This window comes from Myotis daubentonii, chromosome 13, assembly GCF_963259705.1.
Source record: "Myotis daubentonii chromosome 13, mMyoDau2.1, whole genome shotgun sequence".
NCBI classification, from domain to species: Eukaryota; Metazoa; Chordata; class Mammalia; order Chiroptera; family Vespertilionidae; genus Myotis; species Myotis daubentonii.
In genome coordinates, this window is record NC_081852.1 from 56,816,155 (window position 1) to 56,840,119 (window position 23,965).

General features: G+C 47.9%; 1 protein-coding gene across 5 annotated transcripts in view; it reads right to left on the reverse strand.

Moving 5' to 3' along the window:
- The window catches only part of HSPA12A (heat shock protein family A (Hsp70) member 12A), a 110,774-nt gene that overhangs the window by 80,583 nt on the left and 6,226 nt on the right, over window positions 1-23,965 (reverse strand). For 2 of the 5 annotated variants that reach the window (XM_059661531.1, XM_059661532.1), the window contains exons 2-3: window positions 21,054-21,134; window positions 15,419-15,506 (exon numbers count right to left, since the gene is read on the reverse strand). In XM_059661531.1, the coding sequence (XP_059517514.1) occupies window positions 15,419-15,506 (88 nt within the window). In that variant the 5' untranslated portion in view covers window positions 21,054-21,134. Of the gene's footprint in view, window positions 1-15,418; window positions 15,507-21,053; window positions 21,135-21,470; window positions 21,619-23,965 lie in introns of those variants that run through there. The other 3 variants (XM_059661535.1, XM_059661530.1, XM_059661533.1) reach the window with 2 other exon arrangements.

The following is a 23,965-nucleotide window of genomic DNA, read 5'->3' on the forward strand; positions in this document are numbered from 1 at the left end:
TTCTCAGTTGAGCAGAAGATGCAAATTCTTCCCGCTCAGAAGACCTTGTTCTTTTGGGAAGAACCGCAACTTGGCACCTTAGACATGTTAACTCAACAGATCAGTATTTCTGAGGAATGTAATAATAGAAACAATAATAATGGGGAAGGCTGCAAAGGCTCTTGGAACCTTTTTATGTCCCAGGCACTGTGCTAATGAATTTTACCCGAAGATGTGAATCCATACAAAGCTATATATGTGCGTGTACATAGGTCATCTAAACCCAGCGCTGGTTCTGCAGCTACACGGCCTGGGGAGCCATGGGAAGTTGTGTCTCTTTCAGGTTTCTCTCCCATCACGTGGGTTGTAGAGAGCTGCTCTTTCCTGCACTGTCCTATGTCAGGGGGCTCCCAGGAACCTAGAAAGCCTTCAGAGCACCCCTCTCCGAATCTGGGATGGAAACTCCGCTCTGCCTAGCTCCTTGTCATAGAGACGCGGGCGAGAATATGCAAAATGCCAACCGAGCCAGCATCCCGGCCCTAACCTGGGCCTGCTGCCCTAGGAAATGACACCACATTCAGGGCTGCGCCTGGGGGCGGAGCAGCAGGGCGAGGTGCCGGAGGGGGATGCCGTGTTTCTCCTCATCATGCCTACAGATGCTCTGATAAAATGAGCTTGGGATGGTCCCTCTTTTTCTGCAGTTAGCATCATAGAATAAAACTCACCTGTGTTTACTAAAAGACAAGCCTGGGAATATGTGCAGGAAACAAGAAACTATAAAGAAAGACCGAACAGATTGAAAAAGAACCTAATAGAATGTCCAGGACCACAAAGCATAATTATTAAAGCTAAAACCTCCGGGATGAGAGAATTAGTCATTAGACATCAGTCTGAAGAAGTTACCCACCCAGAACCAAAGAATTACCCATCAAGAGACAAGAACTGGAAAATATGAAGGGAGGTGAAGAGCCCAAGAGAGTAAGAAGCTACATAAGGAAAAGAGAATGAATGGGGTAGAGGCAACATAAGAAGAGAGAAGGGCTGAGAACCTTCTGGAACTGATAAAAAACAAACAAACAAACAAAAAACTACCAACCTCTGGATGCAAAAGCCCAATAAATCGAAAGCAAGAAAAATGAAAGAAATCCATGCCCTGAATATCATCGTGAAACTGCTGAATACCAAAGACAAAGGGGAGGTTTAAAATGCAACCAGAAAGAAAAGACAGCTTTTCAACAGAACAACAGACTGACTATGGACCTCTTACCAACAAGAATGGAAGTTCAAAGAATGAAGTGATACCTTCAATTTGCAGAGAGAAAAATAACTGCCAACCAGAATTCCATGCTCACGGAAAATATATTTTAAGAACAAGGGAAAATATAGACATTTTCAAACATCCCTCCACCCCCCAAAAAACTAAGAGAATTTGCCACCAGCAAAACTCAGTAAACAAACCTTTAAAGGATGAATTTCAGACAGAAGGAAAGTAATTCAGATAGAAGGAAAGTTTGACAATCTCAGATGTAAGAAGGAATGAAATGCACAGAAATTTAAGCAAACATTGACTGTATAACACAACCGTGGTAACGTCTGTGGAGCTAAAGAAAACCCAATAGAATTCAGACACCACAACAGTACCATGCAAATCAGTGTTCTGAAATCCTCATATTGTGTGGAGGGAAGTAAAGGCATTCATCATCTTTAGACCAATAACAGGCGGTGCAGGTCAGAAGTCAGGCGGAGGAGGCAGGCCTTTGCAGGGCCGGCCCCTTCCACACCCTCTCTCTCCTGTAGGGTTTGCCGCTGGGGACTTGGGCCCACGCTGGCCCTGCCCCAGGCTCTGCATCCTCCGTCTGCATCCCCATCAACACCCAGTGGCCCCAGACACTGACATTCAAACCAGGGAGCCCCGCGTAGGGCTGACGGGGCTCAGAATGTCCCCCTTCTCCAAATGCTCACGTAAAAGGACGAAAGGCCCGGCCAGCGTGGCTCCGTGGTTGAGCGTCGACCTATGAACCAGCAGGTCACCATTCGATTTCTGGTCAGGGCACATGCCCAGGTTGTGGGCTCGATCCCTAGTGGAGGGCATGCAGGAGGCAGCCTATTGATGATTCTCTCTCATCATTGATGTTTCTATCTTTCCCCCACCCTTCCTCTCTGAAATAAATAAAAAAAGTATTTTTAAAAGGGCAAAAGCCTTCAACACTGAAAGACTCCAGGTGTGACCTTTGTAGCATCCTGGCTGAGGCACAGGACAGAGAAATGGGGGTGAGAGTGGACACCCCAGGCCCAGGGCATCGCCCAGAGAGAACACCTTCAGCCCAGCCCACCCTCTGCTGGGGGTGGAGAGCGTGGGCTCGTAGCAGAGAGTAGCTGGTCTCTATGATTGGACAAAAGTGATGTCTTTGGGTGGTTGAGGGCTTTTCACACCAAGAAAGCTTCCAATCTGTCATTTTCAAACTAACTGCAGAGATGACTAGCAGAGTTACTCGAGGGCTTCTCCACTGCAGTGATTCTATTTACATGAACGCTTGTTCCTACTCCTTGGGGCCTGTTCTTGAGGTCCTGGGCGGAACCCCCACAGGAGTGAAACCCAGCCAGGCAGCAAGCAAGTCCCATTTCCCACACATACGGGCAGGAGCTGGCTGACAGCACTGGCTTTCTGGAGCCACCAGGGGGCGCTCCAGCTCTCTCTTTGGAGTTCCAGAACTCCGCGCCTGGTGTTCCTTGTCATTTGACCAGCAGAATGGACCCTCAGACACAGACAAACACACACGGGCCGTGTCTGTAAATCCCGTCACCTTCTCGGCGGCTGCACAGGGCTGACAGCACCTCGCTGAGGCTGCTTCTTCATCTGGGCCCCGTGGTTGTGGTCACAGGCCTTGATCCCAAGGGACACCCAGTCTGACCCGGGGTGGTGGAAGGACCCGCGGGCCAGCCGTCAGACACATGCCATGCCAGCTGTGTGCCATGACTGAATCACCTGTGGTTTGCACGATGTAAGTGTGACAGGACACACACGCCACACAGCGGAGGTGCTAAGGAGGGCAAAGCCGTCAGCTCCCTCTCAGGACTGCACGCTAGGGAATGCCTCCCAGAGGACCAGGGTGGACAGCTGGCTCTAGCCACTCTCTCCGGCCTGGGCCTTGGGCAGGGGCAGGGAACAGGCTAGCAGGAGGGATGCCCGCTCACTGAGCCTCATGCCCCTTCCCACGCCTGGCCAAGGGTCTTCACCTCTTACCCAAGCCCTGTCTTCTGCCAGCCTGCCTCCCCACCCCACCCTCCAGCCCCCCGCCAGTGTGTCTAGGGTGCTTCACTGTCCGTGTTTGCCAGCATCTGCCACTCCTGGCCATGGACTTGAATGGGTTCACTCTGACCCTCAGCCCCAGGCCACAGTGTGTCTCTGAGCCTTGGCCCGTCTTGATCCACCCCAGGGAGCATTGCATCCACCTGCAGGGCTGATTTCTTAGCTGGGGAGATGGGTGATCTCCACGGCACACAGCACTTTGCCCACCTCCAGGCCACCTTGGGCTGCGTGATGTCCGTCACCCACACAGGCCTCGCATCCGCAGCATGGCTCTCTCCATTCAAACCGAAGCCCTCGCGAAGATCCCGTCTGAATGCGCAGCGCAGGGGTGCCATCAAAATATGTAGCCGTGAAAAATTCTCATTTCACCCCCAATGCACCAGAGCGGCAGCGGGGGTGGGGGTGGGGGAGGGAAAGGGGCGGGAGTGTGAGCGGGGGCGGGGGGGAGAGGGGGGCTCTGATGCCACCTGTAATTTATTTGCTCTGCCTCTTTGTCCTTTTGTCTGTTGCAGAGAAAGATGGATCACAGTTAAATTCCCACAAATAAACAAGCATGTTTTAAAGTTCTACAAAGCCTACAATTTTAGAAAAGGTTTGATGTGGTTGACACCAAATTGATTCCAACCCATCCTATTTCCGGTCTAATGCCGGGCTCCTTTCATCACGAGCAAACCTACGCATAATGGCTTGATTCTAAGTGGATGGACTCGGTATAAATATATAGGCGGCACATTAATTTCCATCCTTTTTCAAATAAAACGAGACGGCGTGTTTTTAATTCTCAGAGATTAATTGCCCCTCATTTTCATGCGTACTCCTAGGTGCTCAGGCCTGAATGATCACGGCACAAACTGAACCCCACTTTGGGGCTTTTGTTTTAACGAGGAGCAGAACCCCGATGGCCGCCGGGGTCGGGAGGCGTCCTGGGTGCTAGAAACTCAAATGCTCCGCATCTGGTTGCCTCACAGTGGGGACCAGACGGCCTGCCTTGGACTGAATGTGAATCCAAACATTCCCACCATCATAGTCATTCAGAAGAGTCACCCAGAAGGACACAATAACCGCAAGAACAGCCCGGCCGGCGGGGCTCAGTGGTTGAGTGTCAACTTATGAACCAGGAGGTCACAGTTTGATTCCCTGTCAGGGCACATGCCTGGGTTTTGGGCTTGATCCCCAGTGGGGGGCGTGCAAGAGGCAGCCAATCAGTGATTCCCTCTCATCATTGATGTTGCTCTCTCTCTCTCTCCCTCCCTTCCTCTCTGAATTCCTTTCTCTGTGAACCCAATGAAAACGTATTTTTTAAAAAGAAAAATACATTACAGTGAAAACGTGTTGCTTTTAGAATTAGAACAATAGACATGAAAGAAAATGGGGCAAGGCAAAAGGCATTGGAAGAGGGGAAAAGGTGACTCGGGAATCCAGGGGAGGCCGCGTGACCACGCCAGGAGAAGGTGGTGGCTGAGCCCGAGCGCCTGCCTCCATCACCGATCACTGGTCCCCTCCCTGTGGGATTCTCAGCTGGCTTCACCCTGGCCTCAAAACCGTCACCCCCACCCACTCTCCATTGACCCTCCCTCGCCCCCTCCCTGCATCCCCAGGCCCACCCGCCCCTGCCCAGGCCACAGCGAGACCCCTCAGCTGAGGCATCAGGCGTGTTTGTGGGCAGAAATGTTCCCGTGTGTTCCTACGCAACAAAATCAAGCACATGTGTAGGTGTTCCGTGTTTTACAAACTCTCCTCCTTGGTTGTTATAAGATTAAAACAATTTTCTCCCTCAGTAAATGCTTCCCCTCAAAGCCACTAGAAGCACATAATTCCCAGCCCATTTGCGCTTCTATTTTCTAGGGGCCTGGAGGAAATGGTGATTGAGGGGCCTGCTTCCCTGGAGAGGCCAGGGCTGACGAGGGATGGACGAGAAAAAGTTATGTTGCAGCGGCAGCTCTGATCAATGTTTCATTTATTTTGAAGTTCAAAAAAAAGACTGGTGAGCATGGCAGGTCCTTCGGGAAGGCTGGGAGCGCGCGTTTAGAGGGAAATGACTCCTTCATCCTCAGTCAATCTCATGGACACTCTCATTAAAGCACAGGGGATTTACGGTAGCTCTACTCCTATTTTAAAGCTGTAGTTGAGTTCTTTAATGCCTGGATCGGTTTTGCTGCTGAGATACCGAAACATCGCAGAGATGCGGCTCGTTTTATTTTCTTGAACCAGGATGGGGAAGTCACGCACACCTGAGGACACAGAACCATTGTTGAAAATCACAAGGGACTTCAAGGACAATGGACACAGGGGAGAGAATGAAACGCTGGCCGGTTTGATGTCGGAGGGATGCCAACCTGCGTTTGTCCTTGAAACATGCATTCCCCTGTCACTGATCAAGGATGCGTTCGCTTCCTGCGCCTGTTAAGAGCATTCCTGCTGGCTGCAAACGGCTCCGCGTATGTGACTGTTTACATAATTACACAGCGAAACATTGCAGTCTTTCCGATTTAATGCATGTTTTAACAAGCCCTTCCACTACGGCGCAGGCTTCTATAATCCAATCTTTCTTTCCAATTAAAGCACAATTAGAAAAGGTATCACGGTGTCACTGTTACGCTCTGCCACAGGAAAATATTCACGAATCGCTTGGCGGGGAATCTGAGCTCGCCCAAGACACCTGAGCTTAAACGCCACGTCAGCCCACCAGGGAGGGCGCCCCGGCTGCGGGCCTCGAGTCCTGCGTGAGAGACGCAGACCATTATCCTGGGGCCCCCACTTGGGGCTTGACCCAAGGCAGCGGATGACAGCCCAGGGCGGCCTAGAGAGCTGGAAGATGTCTGTGACTCTGAGCTTGACCCCCAGTTGCCAGCAAACATGTTATGGGCCAGAAGTGGTGGGCAAATGGCTACCAGAGAGATCGCCACCTGGCCTTGGCATTTGAGACAGCATGATGGGATTCAGGATGGGCTCACCTAATCTCACCGCTTCATTGTGGCGATGTAAAACGGGGGCTCACAGGAGATACATGGTTTGCCAAAGGCCACATGTTCATCATTTTGTCAAACAGAGCAAAATGCGCACCCCCACCAACCACCCCCAACTTAAGGATCATCTCGTTAGAGCAGATATGCAAAGGGGTGCTAGCTCACAGAGCCAAGGGCAGCCTTCAGGAAAGATGTTCTGACCCAGCAGAACACCTCAGGAACAAAAGGCTGGTGTCGTGAGTTGAATGGTGACTCACCCCTCTTCCCCCAAAATATACTCACACCAAATCCCTGGAATCTATGAGTGTTATCATATCTAGAAGAGGAGTCTTTGCAGATGTAATGAAGTTAAGGATTTGAGATGAGGAGAGCATCCTGGATTATCCAGGTGGATCCTAAATTCCACAACAAGTGTCTGGGAGACACACAGAGAAAGTGATGTAAGGGTGGAAGTAGAGATGGGAGTGATGCAGACACAAGCCAAGGCCTGCCGGGAGCCACAGGAAGCCGGAGAGCCCAGGAAGGATTCATCCTGGAGCCCCAGGGGCACCGTGGCCCCGCCCACACCTTGATTTTGAATGTCTGGCCACCAGAACTGGGGGACAGTAAGTTTCTGCTGCATTAAGTCACCAGGACATGGTCATTGGTTACAGCAGCCACAGAAAACAAATGCAACTGGCAAAATGCAGCGGCCACCTCCCTGCTCTGCTCCCTGCCCAGGGAGACTGTGAGGGACTGAGAGTTTGTGTCCCCAGAAATACACATGTTGAGACCCTAGTCCCCAATGTCATGGTCCCTGAAGGTGGGGCCTTGGGAGGAGTCATGAGGGGATGGGTGGCGTCACGAGGGGATGAAGAGATCAGAGCTCTCTTTCTGCCACGTGAGGACACTGAGAAGCAGGCAGTTTGCAACCGGAAGAGGGTTCTCACCAGAGCTCCATCAAGCTAATCTCTGCCTTCCAGCTGGACTGTGGGAACAGGTTTCTCTTGTCGGAAAGCCACTCGGTCTATGGCACTTTGCTATACAGCCCCAGCTAAGGCCGAGACTGACCAGCCCCAGAGTCAATGGGCAACTCGGGCTTCCGGCTGGCTCAGTGCAAGAAGTGGAGGGAGGAGAGAGGGGTGAGAGGTGAAATCTCTGGCTCCCCTCCTGGGGTCCTGTGACTGGCTGTGCCCCTCCGCCTTATGGTCACCGCTCTTCTCCAGGCAGCCCCCCCTCCCCTCCCCACACACACACAAGGGACTCTCCACTCCTGGGTCCCAGTGCGGGCTCCCTCCCCTCGCCCGTGCAGGATAGGGCTGTGTCAGCCCTGCTGGCCTGGCCTTGGTCCCACCTAAAGCCCTGCCACACCTTTGGAGACAGTGCCTGTTTATCAAACATCCTCGAGTAAATCAAGCTGAGCGCCGTATGAAAGCTGCCAAGACCCGGAGGGTTATGGTTCGCTGAAGCTGTGGCTCTTCCATGGCCTCATGACGCCTAGTAGGCCACTGGGTCATCAGCGTTTCCCTGTGACACAGGCAGGGGTGGTGGGTGCAATTTTGCCACTTTGCCCCGAGGGAAGCGAGGCTCCGTGGTGGTGAACTGAATTGACGACTGTGGTGCTGGAAACCTGGAGCAGCGAGGATCCCAGTGCAGCCCTCACCCCCACTTCCAGCTCTTTCCTGAGCTGGAGGCCAGGGGGCAGGTCCGTGGTCCCCAGGCTGCCAAGGCCTCCTTGGTCACTGCCACAGCAGACGTCACCCGTCAGTCATGACACTCTTTCGGACTGAGGCTGGGCTTTGTCCTGGGACCTCCCCCAACACAGTTCCCCAGGAGGCCCCCGAATCAGCCGGGATGGGTGGGCAAGAGGCGCGTCCTGCTATTCCTTAGGCCTTCCTATTCTGCTGGCTGTGCCCTCTATGGTTGCCTGGAGGACAGACCTTCCTAAAGCAGTTTCCCAGACCCCAGTCCTGTGGGTTCCAAGGCAATAAGACAGTGTCTCTCTGTTGGGGAGAGAGTGCAGGTCTGCTCCACCGATGTTAGCCTTGAATCAATGATGGCCACGGTCACGATCGTGATGTTTTCAGCACACACGTCAGCAATACAGGGGGCTGCCTCAGAAGAAACGTGTCAGTCCTGGGTTTGGGAGGAGTCAGGGGTCACAGATTTGCTGGCTGGAGTCTGGGAAGGCACAGGCTCTCTCGCGCCTCTCCAGGCCTGGCCCTGCTCCTGCCTCTGCTCTGGAGGCCCCCCTCCTGCAGAAAGGGGATTAGTGAGGAGAGGCATAAAGGTCCTCGCCCTGCCTGATGCTTCCTCTTGGGCATAAACAGAACTGGGGGACAGCTGGAAAAGGGAGGCCTCCAGAGAGACAAGGGGCAGCCACCTGGAGCCATCGTGGCAGGGACCTTCGCCTCACTGCAGAGGGCCCTGGGCAGGGACACAGCTGGGCTGGTGCGGAGGAGAGAAGTGGGAAGCAAAGACCGCCCGGAGGAAAATGTGCACTCTGAGCGCGACGAGGGCGCATCTGCAGGCATGAGTGTCCTGTGTCAGAAACGCGGGCATTTCTTCTTTGGTTTTGTTTTCCTCTGATTGGTGAGCGGCATGTCCAAAACTTGACTGCGTGGCCCGCATGCCTAACACCATTGGTTCACCCTGCCTGGATGCTCCCTGAAGCCCCTCCCAGCTCCAACCATCTATTCTTTCTGAAACATCTGTATCATCTGGCCCCTGACAGGAGTGACTGGCTATATAAGTCCCCCAAACCATCGTTCTCCCTGTTCAGCCGGCACCTCCGGAGGCAGGGACGCCTGGCCCGGGCTCAGGCAGCCCCGCACACAGAGCGGAGGATGTTGGCCACGTGCCAGGCCACATGATGCTCCACGCTCTCTCAACCTTTTCTCAGAGTTTTCAATAGCACTAACCCCCCAACTTCACGGCACCCACACCATTGCACTGAAGGAGCGAGCATAAAAGGTGCATCTTGCTCACCGCTCGGAAGCCTCGCGCGAATGGCCTGTGTGGCCATGGGCTCCAGCAAATGGGGGTTTCCCTCTCTTCAGAGCGATGTACGCCTTTCTAATGAGAAATGCCAAGTTTAAGGTTCTCAAATCCTCGAGTTTTGGGTACATGGACTCAAAGACTCCTTTTGATGCCAAAGGTTACAAATTGTTTCCAACTATCCATTTGCTCAGCTATTTTATTGCAACTGAACTTTTAATATCTACACTAATAAAAGAGAAAAATGGTAATTGGCATACAGCGATACCCTTTTCATTGGCTAATCAGGGCTATATGCAAATTAACTGCCAACTAAGATTGGCAGTTAACTGCCAACAAGATGGCGGTTAATTTGCATATGTAGGCACAATGCAGGGAGGCGAAAGGGAAAGCAGGAAGAAGCCCCCTGCCACTGACAGTGATCGGAAACCCAGGGGGGAGCTAAGAGCTGGGGGGCAGGGCAAAGGCGGCCCTGGGGCCGCCTTTGCCCTGCCCCCCAGCCATGATCAGAGAATCAGGTGCCTTTTCCGCCCTGGCCAGTGATAGCAGGAAGTAGGGGTGGAGCCAGCGATGGGAGCTGGGCACGGTCGAAGCTGGCAGTCCCAGGAGCTAGGGGTCCCTTGCCTGGGCCTAAAGCGAAGCCCACGATCGCGGGGCCGCTGCAGCTGCGGGTCCCCGCTGCCCGGGCCGGACGCCTAGGCCAGAGGCGTTAGGCCTGGGCAGGGGCGGAGCCTGCAACCGCGGGGAGCTGGGGGTCCCCTGCTCAGACCTGACACCTCTGCCGGAGGCCTCAGGCCTGGTCAAGGGGCCGATCTGATGATTGGTGATCGGAGGGTGATGAGGGTTAACTCCTCTGGCGGAGGCGTCAGGCCTGGGCAAGGGGCAGAGCCAGCAATCGGAGGGGTCTGGGGGTCCCCTGCCCAGGCCTGATGCCTGGGCCAGAGGCATCAGGCCTGGGCTGGGGGCAGAACCAGTGATGGGGGGAAATGAGGGTCCCCTGCCCAGGCCTGACGCCTCTGTCAGAGGCGTCAGGCCTGGGCAAGGGGCCGATCCTGCGATTGGAGGGTGATGGGGGTCAACGCCTGAGGGCTCCCAGTATGTGAGAGGGGGCAGGCTGGGCTGAGGGACACTCCCCCCCACACACACCCAGTGCACGAATTTCGTGCACCGGGCCCCTAGTGTATATATATATTTCAGAGAGCGGCTGCCTCCCGCATTCCCCACACTGGGAATGGAGCCCACAACCCAGGCATGTACCCTGGCCAGGAATCGAACCATTGACCTCCTGGTTGATAGGCTGATGTTTTACCACTGAGCCATACCGGCCAGGCATCAGCTTACTAGTATTTTTCTGATGGGAAACACAATCTTTGGACAACTGGTTTAAAACAATTCCCAAACTGGCCAACGGGGGCAGGGGGAGGGGGGAGGATCTAAAGAAAGCAGAACTGAAATACTGCTTCAGCAATTCAAGTCAGGACGTCCGTGTTTACCATGTCTCCTCCCTTGTGTACACCAACTGTGCTGCTGGAGGTTGAAAATGAAAGTTTGCCAGAATCATCTGAACTGATAAGGCTGAACTGCGTTCCAGAGTCAGGCAGGAACACTCTGTTACAGGAGGCCATTCCCTCTTCCCCATCCAGGTTTGTTTGTTTCACATTGAATTACCATTTTATTTTTTGGGGCCTAGGAATCTGGAATTGGAACTTGCACTGCTGGTGGCTTGTGATTTTCCCAGCTCTCTAGAAGCTTCTGAGATCTCATCTTTTTCTCACAGAGGCTTTGTCTGTAGTGAGTGCACCCTAGCTACAAAGTCGGCTGGCTTGCTTAAAACAATGGCGTTACAGAGACAATAGGAAAGAAGGTGCTGAGGGCTAACCCGGACACAGCGTCTGGGGTTGCAGTAATCTCAGCAGAACCACTCCTGACGCTGCAAGTTCAGGGACAGGCTGGTCTTCCATTCACTCCCTCCCTGGCTGTGGCAGAGGAACCCAGCGAGGTGCAGAGCCCTCATAGCTACATGGAAGGATTCTGTTTAAGATTTCACTGTGCTTCACCACTCCAGGTCTGTCAGGCTGCCGGCAGAATGCAGAGAAGGGGAGGATTGAATAGTGGGAATAGTTTAGGCTCATTTCCTCTTCCCCCCAAAAAAGCCTCTGCCTCCAAAATGGGGGTCATTCGAGATCATTTGCAGGTGGCACTTCTTAGCATTCCCAAGAGCCAACAGCAATCATTCACCCTCAAAGTACAAAGGGACTCGGTTGGCTTCCACTCACCACTGTCTCCCCAGAGCTTATCATGTGCCTGGCATCTGGGATGCACTTAGTAAGTATCAGCTGCATGAATAGATGAATGCACTGTAACTGTTGTAAACTACAAGCTGACAGGCTAAGCAAGGACTCTGAGAATCAGAAGTGCCGACAGATGCAATGAGCTCCCGAATGTCCCTTCACTGGAACTGCTCAAGCACTGGGGCGCCGTGGTGCAGGTTAAAGCACTGCAGAGATGGTAGATGGGATTTCCTTCCCTTCTGTTTTAGAATCTCATCAATAGTTCATGTACTCTGGACAAATCCTAAAAGGCAGGTAAGAAAAGTAAGTAAATGAAGCCATTCATCATCTCTCCACCAAGTGTGACAGTTAACACAGTATATCCTTGTGGGCATTGGCTACGTCACATTTCACTATGTGGACAAATATTACTTTAATTAGTGTGGGATGACATGAATCTCTGTACCTCTCCTAACGTTTAATCATAGCTCACATTTCCTGGATTCTCCTAAAACCCAGTGAGGTGGATACTGAGCTGCGCTCAGCTTGCCCTCCTCAACCCTCCAGCTGTTTGACCTTCAATATGCAACTTGAGCCTCAGAGTCCTCATGGTAAAGCGATATCTACAGCGATGCCTTCTTCACAGGGTGGCAAGGATTAAGTGATAGAACAACCAAAAGCACTCACAGCTACCGGCACACAGAAGGCACTCAATAGGAGGGGACGTTTATTATTGCAATTATTATTGTAATGGAGAAGAATGTGGGGTTCTGTAGGGGACACAAAAGAGAGGAAGGTCAGTCTAACCTGAGGGTGTCAGGAGAACTCTGGGGAGGAGGTGGCATAATGAATAAGTGCTTGTCAGGAGAATCGTGGGGAGAAAGAGCATTCTAAAGGTAAAAAAGAGTTTGTTCAAAGGCCCTGAGGTATGAAACATCTTGGCAAGAGAGCTGCCAGTAGGTCAGCACAACTAGAGTAAGGGTTTAAGGTAAAGAGAAGCCAGAGCCAGATCCCAAAGAACCACCCAAAAGCCTTGAACAACAGGAAGACAAAATCAGGTTTGTCTTTCAGAAAAATTTAGGTAATGTCCAACTGAACATAGTTTTCCCTTCCCAGAGTCACCATTATGATGATCAGTGATCACAAAAACCACCGGAGTATATCTAATGCCACAAAACACGGGACTCGTTGTAATTCACAGTTCTTTCCTCTGTTCAAAAGTCTTTGTTTGTTTGAGTGTTAATGGTGAATTGGCTTATTTTTCTAGGCTGGTTTAGTTGCTGCAAAAGGCTTTACCAGTGGCATCTTCCAGAGTGGGTTTTAAATGCTCATCTTCCTACCCACAAGGTGAGTCGTAGGTGGCCACTTCTTAGCACCCCTAAGAGCGGGACACAGTCATTCCCCCTCAGGGGACACAGACAGCAGTGGCAGCTTGGGTCCGGACTGGGAGAGGGAGGCGGCTGCGGGAGGCAGAGCCAACTTAGGGGTTAGTACTGGGACTGGAAGTGAAATGTGTCCCAGGATAACAGCAACATAAAATTTAAAAAGTCGCTGAAGAAGAAGAAAAAGAGCAGGTGCTGTGGTGTGAAAGGAGGGACGAGATTGCAGAGAGTATCTGTTGATGGAATTTCATGACAAAGGAGGTCCCTGGAGGGAAAAGTCTGAGACAGGCAACTAAATTGTTTGAATACATGTAGCTTCATCTGTTCACTTATCATTCATGAGGTCAGCCTATTAGCCTTCCGTTCATTCTCTTTGTACATAAATGTCCTGGGTGTTGAGAAACTAACTGGACACCACAGAACCCATGTGGTCTCCGACCACGGGGGACTCAGGAGCAGGAAGGGCTTGCTGCTCCCGGGCACCTGAAATGTGCCAGGAAGTGTCCCAGGTGTGCTTATACACACTGTCCCTAAACTGAACCTCCACCACACTCCTTTGATCAAATCAGCAGACATGCACAGTCTATTTCTCTGGCCCAATTTTCACTGTCCCATATTAGAGAAAACAGAGGCAGCAGGTGGGGAAAGGCTCACTGGGTGAGGAAAATAAAGCTAAAAACGTAGTTTCAGACACCATCACTTTAATCTCCCTCCTCCTTTCCAGAGCCTCAGATTCCTCACAAAACAAACATTGCTTTTTTTTAGATCATTTTTCCCTTTTAACGTAACATTTCCCCAAATGCCCATGTATTAATCCTTGTCCTTCTTGTCTAACAGTCCCACTAACACCCTCAGTGCACGTATGTGTGTGTGCGCGCGAGTGCACACGTGCTGGTGTGTCGGATTCAGGCACAAAAACCGAGTGCCCTCAGCCCTGCAGGATCTGCCGGTACGTAGGCCAGATCTGAATTCTGGACACGAATGTCCCATCACTGCCATGGGAGTGCCCCTTTGCGTTGTAGTTGCTGCAGCCTGGGGCTGCTGAGCACCAGTGGTATTTTGCCTGTAAGTTGTTATAAAACAAAACCCAAGAAAAGTAGGGGGGGGGGGAAATAAGCTAATCATATCAACCCATCAGGTGGTACTCAACTTAGCATGTGTTTTATTGTCAGCTGAGAAATTCTAAGAGCATTGTAGAAACACTTCAAGCAAAGTGGCAGGATTTCTATCAATCACTCTTTGTTTCTCAGACAGTAATTTTTCTCCTGAAAAATCAAATCAACAATAAATTATTTATTGAGCACCTACTGTGTGACAAGTACTCCAATGCCAATTGAATGTTATAGGGTTTGTTTTCATTATTATCTTTTCTTCTTTAAAATGTTTAAGGCCTTGATCAGGATGTATTAGCTGTTTTCTCTTCCAACAATTTTATCATTATGAATATCTCCAGAAGTTTAACACTTCGGTGGCTATGCAGAGTATTCTGGGTCTTTATTGTTTTGTTTTGTTTCTACTATTGTTTTTTCACCTGAATATTTCTTTTCCTACTCTCTGATTTTTAGGGAGAAAAAAAGTCTAGTATCTAGGTCTGAGACCACTCGAAATGTCTGGGCTGGGATTGCTAATGACCTCCCAGAGACAACCCAAATTGCTGATTTAGCAAAGCCCATTCTTGACCTTGACACAAGGCAAGACAGGCAAAGGGGAAGGACTTGGGAGGGAGCCGTGAAAGAAAAAGGATCATAGAGGCGCTCAGATCTCCCCAGTCCCCTCCCCCATTCAGCAAACACCTGGCTGAGTTAGAAAACATGACCGGTCCAACCTTCCTATTGGCACCAATTGAAGCTGTCAGCTCTCGGCTTGTCACCAGTTGCACTGGGAGGCCCCGGGCAGCCACAAGAGCCCTAATTAGGCAGAAATGACACTTCTACAACTGACCTGCCAGGACCTTTGGCAAACCATTTAACATCATTAGTTAACATTTTTTAAAAGTGTGAATGTAAATGAACAGCCAGTGGCTTTCAATGGAGTTTGTCGGTGGCATCTCCCCCCTCCCTGCTCACTCTTTCTCTTTTTCCATGAATAGTCCACTTGTTTTCTCCAGAATTGGAGGGAGGCGCTGGGGGAGAAGGAAGAAGAGGACCAGTCCTCGGAGAGGAGAGACATGTCAAAAGCACAAACAAGCGCAGAGGAGCGCTTCAGCCTGGGCCCAAACAGAGCCGAGCAGGGGACCAGGGTGTGCTCAGCAGGCCAGGTCCCCTCCAGCAGTCCCAGACAGCAGCCATTCCAGGCTTTGGGCCGATGGGAAAGGACTTCATTTCCTGACCCCAGTGCCTCTGAAACACCCTGGTGCTCACACCTCCACCTACTTGTTGGCATTCTGAACAAGCTGTTTTGCAGACGTTTAGCCGTCTCATGTGTGCTCAAGTCCCCGTGCACCCGTTTTAAAGGGGTCCCTCTGTAAAGGAGTGACGGTCTAGGGATAACCATTTCAGACGGTTAGGTACTTACAGAAATTAGTTCATTTCCTACCTGTAGCGGTTACCTCCCACCTTGAGTCACACTTCATTTTGTTCTTCGATGTACACCCACAGAATCCATACACGCCAACACTCTCCATCTGTAGGATGGGGGGGGGGAGAGTGTCATTGTGAAAATGTCACTTTGTCTGTCTGTTTCCAAGCTGCTCTCAAATCCTGTGCCCATGCTGGGGGTAGAAGGGAGAAAGGTGTAGGTGGGCGGCCAAGGGGCCAGTTCCTGGCAGGCCTTTGCACGTACCACCTGCCTACTCGCTGTGTGGCCCGGGACAGGTGGTTGGTCCTGAGTCTCTGATGTTTTCGTAAGGTAACACCTTACTGCCCTGGCCGGTGTGGCTCAGTGGATAGAGCATCAGCCTGCCCACTAAAGGTCCCGGGTTCGATTCTGGTCAAGGGCACATGCCCAGGTTCCAGGCTCGATCCCCAGTAGGGAGCATCATCAATCAATGATTCTCTCTCGTCACTGATTTTTCTATCTCTCCCTCTCCGAAATCAATAAAAATATATTTTTTTAAAAAGATAATGCCTTACTCCTTAAAGTGAGAAAAAAATGGGAGTATCATGATCACCGGAAAGCGAGCAAAGGTAAAGGAGTGTGGACCATTAAGAGCTGCCCAAATTGAGAATCTGTGCCCTTGCTTCCCAAGGCTCACTTGACAAAGCCACCACACCACAGCACATCCAGGCCCTCTGTACAGGCCCGACTCCTGCTTATTCTCGAAGGACTGAGAATACGACAAGGAACGTGCAGGGGTGCAAAACAAGTTCCCAAACCCACGATTACATGAGTCAGCCTCTCTGCAGGGTGTCTGGAAGCCCCGAGAACCGTGGTGGGCGCCCGGTAGATGCGCAATAAGCGTTTACTGCGTGGGAAAGCAGTGCGGCCCGCAGACCCGGGCTCGGGGGCAGGCAGGAACTGTGCGTTGGGAAGGGCTCACATACTGGATTTGGAGAGTTTTACTTGTCTCTGAATTAAAGATGAGTAAGATCAAGAGGGCAGTTTGTGGCAGAGGATGCTTGTAACCTAGTCATCAGAGGGAAGGAAAAGAAAACAATCTTCGTTTGGGGCAGAAAGGGAGAGAAAATACGGGAAAATGTCCTTAATAACAGTAAATGGGGAAGAGAGAGAGAGAGAGCAGCTCATTGCGATGAAGCATTTAGTGCTTTTAAGCTAAATACCTCAGCATATTAAGCAAATAGAGAAAAGCCAGCTAGAAGATGTCAGCAAATTGAAGCGAACGGGGCTCAGAAAGCCGATAGGAGGTGCCTGGCTTTGACCCCTTTTCCCATCACATGCCTGGCCGCGCCTGCTTGTTTAGTGTTGCCTCTCCTCTCCAGCTGCGGCGCTTATTGAAAAGCTCTTGCTCCCTGCCTGGTTTTGGCACATTTTCTGCAGGTGCCTCCTACTGCGGCCACAATGGGCTGCCAGGGAGGTTTAGACCTGTCAACAGCTACGGGGGAGGGGGTGGTGTGGTGGAGGGGGCGCAGCTATTGTCTTAAAGGGCCAGGGACATTGGGAACCTCCCCTCCGCGGAGCCCGCAGCACAGGCACCTGCTAATGAGACGAACCCTTTCTCTGGCTCCCTCTTTCTCTCTTTAATGATTTAACTTGATCGCTTTGGTTCCTTTCTGGAAGGGGAATTGCTCCATTGATCATCTAAAGTAATTGCCTGTAAAACATTGCCCTGCGACCACGACTACTTCCCTGGCTGAAAATGTCACAGCAATTGAAAAGCTCTCAGCCCAGTTCAAGAACGAGGTTGCTCGAGAGGGCAGTCCTCGCATATGTCCTCAAGGACTGGCGTGTTCAGAGTTGCACGTTTAGGGTGGGACTGGTGGATTCTTAAGACAGAGAATTTCCCTTCCTGTCGTATAGTCTGATTTTGTGGAAAATTAACCAAACTGAACTTGAAACTTCCTCAACCCTAAAATTAGACGGTTCAGGGGAAGACACTGTTTCTCTTTCTTTGTTTTTTTAATCCTCACCCGAGGATATTTTTCCATGGATTTTTAGAGAGAGTGGAAGAGAGAGGGAAAGACAGAAACATCGATGTGAGAGAAACACATCGATTGGTTGCCTCCTCACATGCCCGACCAGGGCCTGAGCCGGGCAGAAGCCTGCAACCGAGGTACATGTCCTTGACCCTCGGTCTGCAGGCCGATGCTCTATCCACTGAGCCAAACCGGCTCGGGTGACGTTATTTTCTGAATCACCCAGGCCATTCTTTTCTGGGAAGCCCTGAATTCGGAGGGATGGCCACATGGGTCAAGTGTGATTTAGGAAAGCATCTTCATTTCATCACACAGGAAGACAGTGTCTTTGTCCAGGGGGTAGCAGGGGCCTTGGTTTAGGAGAGGAATGATGCTCTAATTGGGTGAGATTTGCTGATTCTTCAGACCTGTCACTTGGCGGCAGCAGCGACACACTGTAGGAAGGGGATGACACGCTTAAGTAGTTTCCATGAATACTTTATTAGTCATTGCCATGCCAATGCGAGGGTGTAATTCACCTGGGGAAAATCACTTTGTTGTCGGCATCAACCTGCCAGCAAAATAAACAGCTGCTGGCGATGGTTTCATCTTTCTCTGACAGGTGAAAGCCTAAGTTTGTGTGGGAACAAGTAGACTTTTTCCATTTAATTGGTGGGAAGCACCACTTGCTAAGTGAGAGGCTGCCAGGTTCCTAATGTTACTAATTTGGGAACAAAGCTTCAGGTGAGTCACCTCCCAACAGAATGAGCCATGAATATTTCTTGTAGCTGATGAAGTAAGCAGCAGGCATGCTTAATACTGTATTTTAAAAAAAGGACGAAAACATCTGACAGGCAATCTACCTGACAAACAAGAGAGAGTGTAGAGCATTCAGCTACAAAAGGCCGTTTAAAATGGTAAATCTGAAGACAGCTGAACAATGTTTTTCATATAAGCCTTCTGAAAGGCCATGGTGCAAGTTTCATAACTTGTTAGTAGATGCAGCAGGGTTGTTGTTGTTTTTTCCCTTGGAATTTACAAATTTTGGATTTTATATTTTTAAATCTTGTAATATTGTCAGAATATATAGCTATTCCACGAAGGCGATTACATATATTACACCAAAATGTACTGTATATAATAAAAAGTATTTTTTCTTTACCTACCCACATAGTGAATATAATTTTTAAATTCCTTAAATTTAAACCCATTAACTAAATTGATTCCTGAGTATGAAGAATTATGTTGGCAGTCTTTCACACACAACAGTTTTGTTTTGTTTTTATGGGTAGGGGAGGTGAAGTCTGTGCTTGCATAGCTTGTATGGAAAGGTCTTTTATCTTTGTCTGTAAAATGATGGTGTGGAAGTAAATGACCCCAAAAGTTCTGCCTGGCGGTATGATTTCCTTGTCTATAGAAATGATTCTGAAATGACCAATGGATGAGTGGTAAATATGCCCAGTTATTTCTAGCAGCTTTGCCTGTTAGATAGGCAGCCAAGACAAAGTAAAAGTGGGTTGAGTTAAGCCCCTGCAGCCAAGACAGGACAGCCTGACTACCAAGGCCAGAATCGCAACGCCCTGTAAAGAACCTCCAGGAAGCAGAAACGCACAGGGCGGGTGGCCACCTGCCGCTGGGGCTCCGGCCGCTTGTCCTCCGCGTGAACTCCCAGAGTGAGAGCGTGAATGGATGGTGTTAACACTTCTGGAGGGGAAAGCACATTCACAGAGGAAAACACAAGCACCTCGTCAGTGGAAGGAATGTCGCCCTGACCGCAGCCACAAGACTGGTTTCACTTTTGCATCCTCTTCTTTGGTTTGTTTGCACGCGATGCCAGAGGTCTGCATGGAACTCCCAACCAAGTTCAGAGACAACCAAATGGAGCGTCACAGTCCCATTCCTCATGGATCTTTGTGGCATGTTTGAAACCACCTGACTTCACGAGGTAGAAATTCACCTTGAATTAAGTTTGTTCCAACTTCATACTAAATAGAATTTGTCACGATGTTGGGCGTGCATTTAAAAATAACAGAATGTGTTTTAAAATGCTACATCATTCCTCTGTCCATGCACATCTCGCTGATGAAATGTGCGCACAGTGGTGAGAATTACACCCTGGGTTCCAAAGCGACTGTCTGAAGGGGAAGAACTAGCACTCCTCATAACCAGATCTGTGGATTTACTTATGGAGGGAGAGCCACAGACCTTTCAACCTGAGCCCTCATTTTCTTGGCGTTTACACTTGTTACCAACACGTATCTCGGCCACCAAAAGTTAACCCACAGAAAGGGTGAGATTCCTCATACTTAAATAAAAAGTTCACATCGGGCTGCGGGGTAACAGTACCTGTTGAAAAGCCTGTATTTCATATACAAGGTGTCCTTACTTTCCAGCTAGAAAATGATGTGACTTTGAACTTGGCTTTATAGCTCCTGAATTAATATAGAACCGCTGGCTATGGGAAGAAAAAAAGGCTATTTTATGCCTTAATAGAATGCATGGGGTCATAATAAATGAATGTTTCAGCTGCAGTTGGTGTGACTAAGTCAGACCCCACTCCCCTCCCCCATGAAGAGCCTGGTCTACTTTTTTTGTTCCTTGCAATCTTCTTAGAATTACACGCTGCAAAGTTTCCTTTCTTTCAAAAGTCAGAAAGCACAAAACAGCTTGAGGGTTCCCATACTGTGTTTCTCCAGTTTGATACAAGATTACACCCCTTTTCTTCCAACCAGGTCCTTCCAGAGTTACAACTTATTTTAAAGTGCATCTAAAAGAGGTGCACTTTAGTAATATCACTCGTATGACTGATCCAAAGGACTGGTTTTGGGTGCCTACCATAAAAAACCTAAAACTTCACCTACACATGTTGTCAAAAATAGATGAGATGGGATGGCATCAGGTGTATAGTCCTAAAGCCTGAATTTGGAGAGTAAGGTGAATCTCTCATAAACACAGCAATGGTGTGGGCTGATACTGATGTGTCAGCCGACCGAGCCTTAACCCCAGGGGTACAGGCGTGTGTGTGTGTGTGTGTGTGTGTGTGTGTGTGTGTGTAATTCTCTATCTGATCCACCAGCCAGGGTCTAGTTTTGTGCCAAGGAGGATCGTGCCTTTTTCTTAGCATTAAAGCTTGAAAAAAGAGTGTGAAAAGTTCAAGGAATGCCCCTGGTGAGTTAGAGTCAAACCCAGAAAACATACACAGGGAAAAGTAAAAATGGTTACTTTTAGTTTTAAAAAGCACAAAACCTCACATGGTGATGCCTTTGTCCTCATATAACAAATAATACTTGAAGATAAAGTCTATTGCAAAAATATATTCAAAGAGATCTTATAATTTTGAATTCTTCATTTTGCTTGTATTGCCTGCTTTTGCAGATTTATAATTATCTCAAAAAGACAACTAATTTTCTAACAATGGGTTTATGAGAAATACACTGAAAATAATTATTAACCAAACAGATAATATATTTCTTGCAATGGTCTCAGTTAAGCATTCAAAATGGCTGTGTTTTCAGTAAAGTAATAAGTGGTATATAGGACAATATCCCTTTAAAGCCTATAAACTGATAAACATACATTTTATTTATTTCAAATACCATGCTTTTAAAAAAAGATATGTTTGTGTTCTTACTCTACAAAACACCGTCGTTGGTCCTTACCCTACAATAGACAGTCCTGGGTTTTGTATTCTCAACATCAGCACAGGAGCTGTATGTTTTCCTTATGTGCTGTCAGCCTGGCTGTAAAGAAAAGAAAGCATCTATGACTCGACACCAAAGTTTAGGGCAGACACACAAGTTCATAAAAATTCCAATGGGTGTTGGCATGGAATAATTTTACATCAAAAGGAAATTTGGTACTAGATCCCTCAAACAGAAACTCCACATTTAAAATATGAGAGGTAGACCAATTCTTTAGAAAACACAGCTATCTAAGGTTAACTGAGACGTCTCTCCTCTGTGAAATGCCCTGCTTCATGAATCTGGCTCACAATCTTCTCTGTTTTTCAAATCCCCATAAAGATGATAAGAAGAGAGTGCAAATATTTGACCATGAACTTTGGGGGAGATGGTTACCTGGAGTAGCTCAGGGATAGTTCAAGTCACTCGGTTGCTCATAAATCAATTCAGACTTTTACAGCAGTCTAACAGCGGCTGTTGAACAAGAGGAGCTCCTACGGGGAGTTTCCAAGTTCCGACAAGGGCAGGGGGAGAGAGTGGGCCCTGGGTTCTCACGTCGCCTCCTTTGGCCCTATCTCCAGGCACACAAACAGAATCGGACGGAGATCAGGGCAAGCACCCAGACACTTCTCAGCCAAACCTCACTCTGGCCTCAGTTATTTATTTCAAGTGAAAGTGCCATCACACAAAGTCATCCTAATATACAGGGGTGGGCAACAATAGGTCTACAGTTGTTTGTCTGGAAAATAATAAAATAATTAATAAATGATAACACCAGAATAAACTGTTTTGCATACTCACAACTGTAATCCTACTGTTGCCCACCCCTGTACATCAGCTCTTTTTTCCCCCCACTTTTGTTAAAATTGAGATAATCAAGCTTAAGATTTAACTAGGTACAGAAAACTTTTTTAAGTACCCCAATAAGCTGTTTAAGATATAGTGCTACCATTTGATTACTGGTGATTGGATCGTCTATAAACAAAAGTTTGTGATAGAAAATTCTTAAGAAGTTCTAATTTATGAAAGTACCAATGTGGGTTTTTTTTTATTTTTTTTAGAAAGAAAATTTGATATAAAGCAAATTACTACCACCACCCAACACCATGAACACAATAAGAATAACTTTCAAATACACCAAAGAAACAAACCCACAAAGCTAGTCTGGTCTTGGATTACATCAACTCTTTATTTCTGTCTGAGTATGACTGTTAGATTCTCCTGCACTTTCCTTTTCCTTCCTATGCCCACACTGAGGCACTGAAAATAATTTGCTGCCTATAGCCTAAGCCGAAGACAGGCATCACTGAAAACATATTAAAAATTATTTCTACTTTAGAAATAACATTTTAGTCTTTCATCCTTACTAAGTCTCTCAAGTATTAGTGGAAACATTATTTTTTCTGGGGAACTGATTCTGATCAGTACTACTTTTATTTCTACATATCCATCTAAGGTGTTGAATGCACAATCACAAAAAAATAATAATTGCATTATTTAATTAAAAACAGGATCCATTATCCCTTGTTAACATACAATACAATTCTGTGTATTTTTTTAATTGTACAGAAATTTAATTAAACATTAGACTGGCAATAGAGATCCATCCACAAGTGTCACCTTAAATAATTTTGAGAGTAAATAGGGCTCCAGTGGTCATTTTAAATGATTGTCACATATAAAAGAGATGCAGTAAAACCAAATAAATATTGAGAAATTGGTCTAAAATTATTTTGTTAAAAATTCCTGGAAATTGACTCCCCCCAAAATCACAATTCTTCAGGAAATAATTCTCATCTGTGTCTGTGACTAGCATTTTTTAAAAATATTCAAAAAATGAAATTCTCCAACTTCTTAAACAGGGCAACAACAACAACAAAAAAAGGCAAATCAAGGAAGAAAAAGAGAATAACAATAATAAAAGATAAGCCTACCCTTTGCCAATAACAAATGCAAAGAGTCAAGACCTAAATGTGACAACTTAATTTTTTGCCATTTTGAAGGCTAACAATACTATAAGAGTCATGGCCAGCCAGTGACAGTCTTTTCATTTTGCTAATAAGAAACAGATAATTCCTCTTAAGCAGATTAACTTAAAGTACATTTTCAGGGAAGCTAAAATCCCCTTCAATCAGGGTCTTAAGTTTAATTATAAAAGTCAAACAATTTATTAGCTCTCATTTAAGTGCAACAACAAAATAGGTGGGCACACAACTCTCAGGGGCCAGGAGGCAACCAAATCAAGATTTGCTGCAGTAACAGAAAACATTTTTAGCCATAACTTGATAAACATCTAACCGGCAAACTTAACTAGGATTCTTCCCCTCTTTCTTCTTTGCTGCCCCCTATATGGAAATAGGGTTAACATTTTCTTCATTCACAGTAAATGTGATGATTGTTTTTAATTTTTACTACTTTTACATTAAGAAAAGAAGTGAACACACACACAAAGCAAAGAAGTAAAAATTAGAAAACCTGCCTTTTGTAGGATATTGTATACGTATTTGCTTTACTAGTCCCCTAATTTTGTCATAAAAATACTCTTAAATTGTATCTACTTCTAAAAATTAAAAAAAAAAAATCTATTTTAAAGTGGCAAAAAATAAAAATAAAAAGGTAAAATAGCTTGCTTAAAGGATTTCTTTTGCCTGATTTCTTCCTTTTTTCTTTACTGTTTGAACTCACTGGATAATTGCCGTATTTCCAGTTTCATTCTGCCTATAGAGAAACTGTGTGTCTATACCTTGGAAAATACCAATTAAACTGCCAGCAGTAGCATCTCCAACAGTATCTTTTGGTCTTCAGTGTCAAAGCCCTTTGAACAAATGACCGGAAGGCTAAATCTAAAACAGCCTTTGACAAGAATGCCAGCTTTGAGCACTCACTTTAGG